The sequence below is a fragment of the Apaloderma vittatum genome, unplaced genomic scaffold (genome assembly GCF_000703405.1).
Source record: "Apaloderma vittatum isolate BGI_N311 unplaced genomic scaffold, ASM70340v1 Scaffold41018, whole genome shotgun sequence".
In the NCBI taxonomy this organism is placed as follows: domain Eukaryota; kingdom Metazoa; phylum Chordata; class Aves; order Trogoniformes; family Trogonidae; genus Apaloderma; species Apaloderma vittatum.
In genome coordinates this window covers 1-9,755 of record NW_009733139.1, presented here as the reverse complement: position 1 = coordinate 9,755, position 9,755 = coordinate 1, and the positions used below count along the sequence as shown (strand labels likewise).

Below are 9,755 nucleotides of genomic sequence, written 5' to 3'. Positions count from 1 at the left end.
AAAAAATATTGATATGACATTTCTCTCCTCTACTGTTGGCCACTAGCTTAGGTAGATATTTGATCTCACCTGTAGTTGCATCCTTATGTTTTTTTCTATTTAAAAACTGATACACATTCTGCATAACGTTGTAAAGCATCATCTCCTTTGTGTGAAAATTAGACAATTGTCTGTGAAGAAATTCTTTTCAGAAGCAGGGAGCAACTATTTCATCATACCTGAGGAACAGTGTGGACAGAGTCTTCTTTCCAAGTCAGTTACAGGCAATTTTCAAATGCTTGTCGGCATCACATAACAAACACACATTAAAGAGTGTGTCCTGGGAAAAAAGTTGTGGAAACAACTGTGTTGAGTCACAGAATGGTATATCTATTTAAACTGGGAATGTGCCCAAGCCAGCTGTTTAAAAAAATTAGAAAATAAGAAGACAAATAGGAGCTATGTGGATGTTGAAGAATATTAATGAGAAATGATACAGCTTACAATATTTTATACAGTGCTCTTGAAGGCTGTGGTCATTCCTGATACAAGTCTACTGTAGATGTCCTGGAACAAAAGATCCCATGAGTTATGACTAGTTTCACAGCTTTCCTGAACCAGCGGTAGGAAAATACATAGATCAACGGATTGCAGGCAGAATTGAAGTAAGCGAACCAAACTAGGATGTTAAACAGGACCGGGGGGGTAATGAAATCCAGAATACTGTTAACCATGGTGTCAATAGTAAAGGGCAACCAGCACAGGAGGTAGACTCCTACAGCTATCCCAAGAGTTTTTGCTGCTTTCCTTTCACTCTTGGATGCTCCTATGGGTGGCTGAGACCTGATACTCCTACACGTGTTGTTTATCAGCCTGGCTTGCTTGTTAGCCACAGCAAATATTTTTATGTACAAAACTATCATTACAAGGCAAGGGAAGAAGAATACTGGAAAGTTTAACCACCCCCAAATCTTGTTGAACAGTGGTTGACAACTACCAAGACAGAGCACATCCCGCAGAAAATGACCCTGTCCTTCTGCAATCACTTTAGGGTAGAGAAAGACAGAGGTATAAGCCATGGGTACTGCCCACCCCACCCCAATGTAAATGTAGGCCACTCTTATGGTGAACTTGATGGGGTAGAGCAAAGGGTCACAGATGGCGCAGTGCCGATCAATGGAAATGAAACACAGATGGAATATGGAGGTCAAGCAAAAGAGTGTGTCCAGAAAGGTGTGCAGCATACAGAAGTCATCTCCAAAATACCAGCAGCCCTCTACGGACCGGATGGTGCTGAAGGGCAGCACGGTCACCCCCAGGAGGAGGTCGGCAAGGGCCAAGGAGAGGAGCAGGAGGTTGGTGGGGGTGTGCAGGGCTTTGAAATGGAAAATGATGACAACAACAAGCAGGTTCCCCAGCACCGTGATCAGCATGCCCAAGGCACAGGCCAGATACATGGCCACCTGGATGCCGAAGGGGTGTAAGGTCCTGTAGCAGGAGTCGTTCGCCTCGTAACACAAAGTGATGAGTGTCCCCTCCTCAGCACTGGTGCCCTGGGCTGAACTCATGTCAGCCTGCCCAGGTCCCACGGCCTCCCCTGGCTCTGCCACAAGCCTGGAAAAGGATTCACCTTCCAGCAGAGGTGCCCTGAAGAACAGGTAATAAAAAGGCAGGTTAGAAGGAGAGATGTCTTTTAATCAAATTAAAGCCACCAGACACTTTCTGTATTTCAGGTGAAAACATGAGCCTGATTTATCTGCTTTGTATTTCTGTTGGATTAAAGCAGCTCCAGATCAGTGTATTCAATTTTTGTCGCATCACTTTTTATACTATATTTTGGTTTTCTTTCAGCCAATATCATGAGTAGGACAAGAAATGCAGCAAATCCAGAGGTGTGTGGGCAAGTAGGCAATAAAGAGAAGGTCTGCTTCAGAAGGAGAACCAGTGCTCAGTAACAAGTGCTGCAAGCCAAAGCTCCTTAAGGGATTTGAAAGCTGACTCTGGTAAAATGGTACAGTAGTTCTTGTGGATTTCCCTGGAAATGAAGTTCCAGTTTGGTTATGATTCTTTTTATTAAGTAGAAGCTGTAAAGTGATTATCCTAAAATGAGTAATACATGATTGCAAAGCAAACGCCCCCCAGGGCAAGTTACTCATTTTATAGTGTTCTAGCTATGAAGATATATATGGATATGCATTGTATCGATGACATAAAAATTCAGTAAGGCAAACAGAAATATTGTTATACACCCCAAAGATTGATCTTGCTTTTTACTTATGAAATTGCTATTCAGATTTGAAGTTATTTAGTTTTTAGTTTGAACTGTAAGAAACATATTATATTAATAGATTATAATGGATTATTCCAACAGTCTTTTTTAATAAATCAGATAACTGAACAGTATGATTTTTAACAGTAAGACAACTACATTTAAATATATTCTGCATTTCTATATGTACTTTTGTTTTTGAAATGACTACTGTCATAGCTAGAAATTATTCCCACCTTTCCCATCCTTCCCAGTAGCAGCAAAGCATAAACTTTTAAATCAGGAATACTTACAGCAATATATCTTATTTTGTAGAGAGGGAGCTGTACTGCAGTGTGCTGAAATCCTTTTCTGAGTACATGTCTACTGCCTGCATGGAAAGTGTAAGATGTTATATAAACTAGGAGAGAGAGTCCCTATAGGTGTCCAGTACACCTTAGGGGCATAGAGAGACTGTTGTGTATTTGGCAAGAACTGCCGTTTTCTGGGAAGTTTAAATGCACACATGCTCAGCTGCTCTTGAATCTCTGAAGATTTATGTCATACTTTGCTGTGAATTTTCTTTCTTCAGGTGTTCCTGCAAGAAGATGCAGCTACTGACAGTTCATTCTGGGGCATCAGTGACCCTCACCCTATGGAGGCCTCCCTTGCTTTCGCCTGAGCTTCGGTCTTTCCGAAACTGTGGGCTTCACTTCAGAAAAATGTAGATCAGGTACCTCTTGATTTTCCTTGCTTCCCCCCCAGCAGTCTCCATTTCTATCCCACAGTATAAGCTGGTAGAAGAGGTGAGTACAGAGACCTTCACCCCTGGATGACTTTGTGCTATTTTTTTGATGCAGTGGAACAGCTTGTTTAAATATAGATATTACAAATATCACTCAGAGAAGTCCTGGATTTTTCATCTTAGACAGGATACGGGGTTTTAAAACAAGCTTCTCGTTTCTCCATGAAATTTTCCCTGGTGCTCAGATCCTCCACGCTTGGCTCCTGCTCAGTCAGGGCAAGCTCATACCAGCTCCCTAAGGGACTCTGAAGGTATATCTCTCAGAGCTTGTCTTTTTCTTCCTTGCCCTGCAATTAGTTTTGCACAGCTCTCCAAGATGATCGCTGTCCTTCCTCTTCATCATTTAAGAAGCTGCCTGCTGCCCAGCTGCCTTCCCTTTCCTCATGATGTTTTCACTTCACTGTGTACTGAAGTCTGAGGCAATTTTCTGAAATGAATTTTTAATACGAGAGAAAACTGAAGTCAGCATCAATTTCCATATTATACTGGTTTATGTAAGGACATGAGTAGCAGGTATTACTACAGGTATTTAAGAACTCCTGCAAGAACAAGATTATTTTCTTTTTCAGTTTTGCTTCAGCAACAGTTTAAGATATTTCCACACTACTAAAAACCCCAGTGCAGAAAGGTATAAATTTGGCATAGTTCTCTGAAATACTTTATTTAGTTGGAGAATTGCTGTAAAACTTCAAAGAGATTTGTTTCTCCTTTTCCTATTTTCACATTTAATAACCAAACATTTATATTAAGATCATCAGAGACTTTTGGATAGCTCTTTATATGAACAAAGGTTTATTGTCCTTGGTGTTCTGACATTTTCGTTAGTTTTCATTCTTTCTTTATTTTATATGCAATAAGTATAATTCTCATCCAAAGAGTTTGTCACGCAAATTTCCAGTAAAATCACGTCCTTGTCAAGATACTTACCCTGCCTAGCAAGCGAGCTAGTGTGATGCTTCTGAAGTGATTATCATCATCCTCAAATGAAACAATGTGTAACAAAACAATCTCACTTACCCTTCCTGCACACATTACTTGTTGAAATCACTTTGCATTTTTTCCCCTCTCTTTTTACCTGGTCATGGGAAAAGAGACCAGTTCACAGTTAAGAGAAGCCTCAAATAGTGACAGTGTAGATCTTTATACTTTGGAACAAGAAGAGCTTTTTCACATGTACCAACTTCAAAAGTAATAATATTATTATAAAATAAAAAATGCCAATCATACTCAAAATGTTCCTTCTCTTTATACTTTCTCCTACAGAAAAAATTGCTGGATATAGTCTCAAGCTGAACTTTTGTTGAATGTACTGTGCAGCCTAGTAATTCACAGAAAAACACACAAAAAATATAGCAGCAAAAGTGTTCTGTCTGATATGGTTTGTTGTGCAGTGAAGACATGCACGTAATCTCTAAGATCTAAATTCCTCTAAGTAACTTCTGAGTTCCTTAAAATAGAACAAGACAGTTTCAAAGGATTATGGGCTTTCTCAGAGGGCCATCATCAGTGTCCCTTTGCTGTGAAATTCTTCCTCACTGCTTCCAAAAGAGTCAGTCAGAGATCCCTAAATAGAGTATAATAGTATAAGACGGCTATGGGCTTACTGACATGACCTACACTGGGCTAGAGAACCTAAACCTTGTATCTTCCCTCATGTCTATTACAGCTGCATAACTCATAGTGTAGACTTTTCCTCTTCCTTGTAGCAGTGAGAAGTGATCATCTTAGAAGAAATCAGTGTATCATATACGAGCGTTTTACCATTACTGCAGAGTGGCAGAAATGTTTGTAGAGTAAATACTCACCAGGTCCAGCTTAAAATTCTGCTAGGTGTAGTGCACCCCACCTCCAGGCATCCAGGAGGTCTCCACAGAGTGTAGTATGTGTTTTTAATTCCGATTTCTTACACAAATAGCAGCATTTGGCCTTCAGCTTTGTAGCTATGGAAAATTCTCATTCACAGCAGTCACAAGAAATTGTTTTACATGCTGCATCTCATTTTCACGTAACTTTTGTTTCTATGTTTTCCTGCTCTTGGTTACATTGGTCTGTGTTCTGTTCATTCAAGTATTTATATAGGACACACCTATACAGGCAGTTTTAGAAGTAATACCTCTATAAGTTAACTGTGGCAGCTTAAACTGTGTTAAAACTAGAATTGAAGAGGGAGAGAAAAGAACTCACTGGTGTTGTCCCCATCTGTAATATCTTTGTCCAAATTAGTCAGCTGAGTGTTTAAAATCGAGGAAATTATGGATTAGAGAAAGAGTAAAAAAATGGTATTTTAGTTCAGGAAATTAATAAAAAGAATTAATAAATTCAAAAATATTATCTGTTAACTTTGAATTAACAACTCATATACTTGTTTCTGTCTAGGTTTGTCTTAATACCCCCCAAACATGTTTTTCTTTCAATTTATTGATTGTGTTATCCTCTTATTATCTCATTTTTTTCCCATTTATGTAAAATTAGAAATTAGAAATTAATAGTATCATAATAAAGCAAAAAATCCCAACAGTTCATCATCTTCAAAACATTCCCTCTCATAATTTTTTTCTGTCCAAACTTTTTTTCCTGAATGTGACCTCAAAGTGCAGTTTTTGTAATTTAGTGATGCAGCAGAGGAATAGAAAAAGGTGTGACAGAAAAAGTCAAAATACACACAAGAAAAAACTTGAATGTGATATACTCTAGTTCAAGAGTTCTCTGCAGAAGAATTAATTAATGACAGGTGTTAAAGGTAGTCCCAAGACTGCAGAAGAACTGCAGGTACAACTGATATAGCCCTTCCCTAGAGCTCCTGATTCCTTTCGGTGTTTGTTTGCAGTGAACAAAACACATGTCAGCTGGGAATACTCTAACCAAAACAAGCAATGTGTTAATAGAACTTGTTAATTCACATTTCAGAAGAAAAACTAGAAACTTAAGGTATTTTAAAATGGTTAAAAAGTAAGGGAGAGGGAGAAGTAAGGTGTTGTTCTGCACAGCACTGGCAGAATCGAATGAAGAGTTAATATTGAAATACAAGCCACCAAGTAGTCCAGCCTTTGGCCATCTCAGCGTGGCCCATGCAAAGCTGCTTTTTTATACTGGGCCATTTTTTTAGTGCATGAATTGGACAGAGGTGGCTGAACTCCACTGAGCACAAGCAGCTACTGCCACCCTGGGTAATGCAAGAAGCAGGAGAGGACGTGGCAGATTAAGTAATTCTTCCCCATCGTCTGTCTTCTGCTGGCTCGTGGCACTTGCACAGCAATGACCTGCAGCCAGACTGCTGACCCCAGACTGGGCAGGTATCACTCACACCCTGCAATTTCCACCAAAAGAAACAGAAATGGCCAATATAATTGCCCACAATTTCGTCCTTGATTGGCTGGTGTGGGGCCTGCGAGACTACAGGGTATGTTCTGGTCCAAGGCTGCTCCATGGGCATCAGACATCACTTCTGAACCCTGTAGGAACACATTTCCTCCCTGTCTGACTTGGGGTGTGGCACTGCTGGTAGTGTTACTTGAATAACGTCCTGATTCCTGCTAAGTTGTCACAGCAAGGAATAAAAATCACTTTTTTTCCCATAATAATATTAGAAAAACCAGATGCACTGGAATGTCCTGCATCAACAAATAGGAGCACACTCTTTTGTACTCGCAGAACAGAGCAGCTGCATGGCAGCACCTGACCGTCACTTTGGTGTCCTGGCTGTGGGGAGGGGGCACAGTGCAGTAACCATTGGGAAGACAAAATTGAAGCTTTGCCCGGGAATCCTTTGACAAATATGATGGGAGCTTTTATTTAGATTTGATTCACTCTCTTAAAAAAAAAAAAAAAAGACCTTTATTTGCTCTGAGGGAATGCACTCACCTTCACAGATGACTATTTTGACAATAGCTTGTTTTCATAAGAAAAGCAGGGCAGCAGGTGGAGAGAGAGGCAGTTGTTTGTAGGCTAGACCACCATATCCTAAATCAGCCAATGTGTAAAATATTTTTCAGTTATAGAATGAAAAATTACATTTATAAAAGCAAGCCAAGGTTGGTTTTCCAGCACTTGTAAGACTGTCTGAAGTTCTTTGAGCACATAAAGACAATGGAGTGTTTTCAGCTGCAAAAAGTGCTTTGGCTCCATTCTGGTCCCCTTGTTAATTTGGAAAGTTTGGCTAACAGATTTGGATGACTAGGATACTAATTTTCAGACAATAAATGATTACCTCATGCAGCTTAAACCTGAGAAATCATGCTGGCCCTTGTACACAATGGTTGTTCAGAGTCGTGGTCACATATGTTGTGTCTTTGTGCCCAGGGCAGAGAATCCAGGTAATGTATCCTGTATATGTTGTCAGTGTGCTGGCTCATTTCCTGGCATCCGGACACAATATTTCCTAGGATATTGTATTATCTTGCTGAATGTAAGTTCACCCATAGGTTACCTATTATTGTATTTGATAATATATGCAAATATTGTAAAGATAAAATAACCCATATAAAGGTAACATTTTCTAAAAGTAATTCCAGGAGTTGCTAATTCATTTATAAATAATGTGACTAGTTAACCAAGCTTTTACAGGAAGGTAGTAGAGTACATTAAAAATAAAAGAGTCTGAATATTGCACCTGCAATGACCGTTTTCAAAGGTTTTTTAAACAAAGGAACTGTGAATTCGTAGGACTACATGCAAAGTTGAAGTAATCCAGCCAGAAGGTGGCATTGCACAAGTTCTTGGATGCTGAGAAGTTAATAAAAACATCAAATATTTTGAGTAACGCAGCCAACACCACCAACAAAACCAATTAAACAATCAACCAAAAAAACCCCAAATTTCCATGATTGCACTTGATATTTCTGTTACATTGTTCTGTTTTTTTGAAGGAATTCTGATTCTTGCATCTGATTGTGACACACAGAGAATTTTAGTAATATTTCTGGAATGTTTTCTTGCTGCAGAAAATGTGTGGACTTATACCTCTGCCATCCCTGTGCTTGGAAAAGAGGAAGAAAAGGGAGAATCCAGAACTTCTAAGCATTTGTTAATTATGAAACATGGAAACTGCTGCAGGCAATAAGCACTATATATTGTCCAGTAATATCAGTATTTAGCCTGGAGAAAACTGCTAAAGGCAAACAAGAATGAAACTAAGCAGGTATCTAAGAAAATCACTTCTATCCTAGGGATGGTAATTTTGATGCTGTAATGCAGTTGGTCAAAGATGGTATGATTAGAATCAAGAGAAAGAAATCAGACAAAAAAGAGAAGTGCTACACACAACCACACAACTACACCATAAGATGTTTGCAGGGCAGAGCCCTGACATGCCAGCATGGTTTGATGGAGCTGGCTGTGCTGTGGGGCATAATGTGACATTGAGGGAAAGTCAGTTTTGACCATGGAGCTGACCAGAAACGTAGTGGGAGAGTGGAGCACTGAGAAGCAGTCACAGACACATATCCACCCCATTTTGGACAGGATGGTTCAGCTGTGTGCATATGCATGGCACAGAGGCAAAGCCCCCGCCTTGCATTTCTATGCCCTAAAATCTTAGCAAAGTCAAAGCAATGCTACACCAGTGGTGAGCTCCAGAGGCTGGATGAAGTAATGATTTGGCAGCATGAAGTATTTGCCAAAGTACTACAACACGGACAGTCCTGGGGAAGAAAATCAGATAAAAGAAATTTGCTTAAAAGTTGAAGAACAAGATCTGCAAGGGAAAAAAGGTTTTTGGGGAAAAGATGTTCATGAGCACACAGTCCCTTCTTTGGGTAAATCTTGCCTCTCCTGATTTATTTACAATCTATATTTGTGTCTTTAAAAGTGTCTTTAAACCAGGATGATTACAGTGTTACATCAGGTCTAGAGACAAAGGTGACAGTTACAAGTGCTGTGGCTTGTCAGGTCTGTCTCTCGGCATCTGAGCTACAGGACGAGGGGACAAAATCTGTCCCTTAACTCTGCTAACGTCGGCTCTACCCTCAGCGTCTGTGTACTTCGCTCAAGCACAGGCTCTGAGACTGAAGTGTCTGAGGGCAGATTCCCATGCGCAGGATGGAGCTCAGAGAGCTGCCCGCTATGAAAACGCTATTGCGGGCTGGTGGCACAGCCCGGTTGTCCCCCTCCCAGCTGGCCTCCTGTGATCTGCTGCAGCTACAGCCTCTGCTGCAGGCACGAAGCAAGAGAAGGAGCAAGAGAAGGCTGCTCCCTGGGAGTCAAACATGTTTTCCTGGTTTCCTCTCCCCTCCTGCCTCAGAGGGTTCCCTTCCTCTGCCTCGCTGTCTTGCTCCCATCCACACTACAGAGCACTATCAGACTGTTTAGGTTTTTTGTTATTCTTATTATCTTATGAAATCTCAAAGTTGCTTTGGATTTTCTCCATCCTGTGTTTTGGTGGAAAAGTGTAATCATGGAATCACAGAATCATAGAACGCATTGGGCTAGAAGGCACATTTCAAGGTCATCTAGTGCAACCCCCTGCAGTGAGCAGGGACATCTTTAACCAGATCAGGTTGCTCAGAGCCCCATCAGGCCTGACCTTGAATGGCTCCAGGGATGGAGACTCCACTAAATTAAAATTACAACAGCAAACACTCTCACTTTCTTACAAGAAAACTGGAATGTTCTTGGTTTATACATAGCTCATAAGACTGATGGATATCTCCTGAAAAACTGCACAACTTTTTCTATGTCAGCTTTCTCTGTAACACTTTGTATTAGGTTGGCTCAGCCGGATTTTGG

General features: G+C 40.4%; 1 protein-coding gene across 1 annotated transcript; it reads right to left on the bottom strand.

The window, feature by feature from the left end:
• Positions 1 to 515: 515 nt before the first annotated feature.
• Positions 516 to 1,547, bottom strand: TAAR5 (trace amine associated receptor 5). Its single transcript, XM_009875754.1, has one exon. The coding sequence runs from the start codon at positions 1,545 to 1,547 to the stop codon at positions 516 to 518; it is 1,032 nt and encodes a 343-aa protein (XP_009874056.1).
• Positions 1,548 to 9,755: the final 8,208 nt, after the last annotated feature.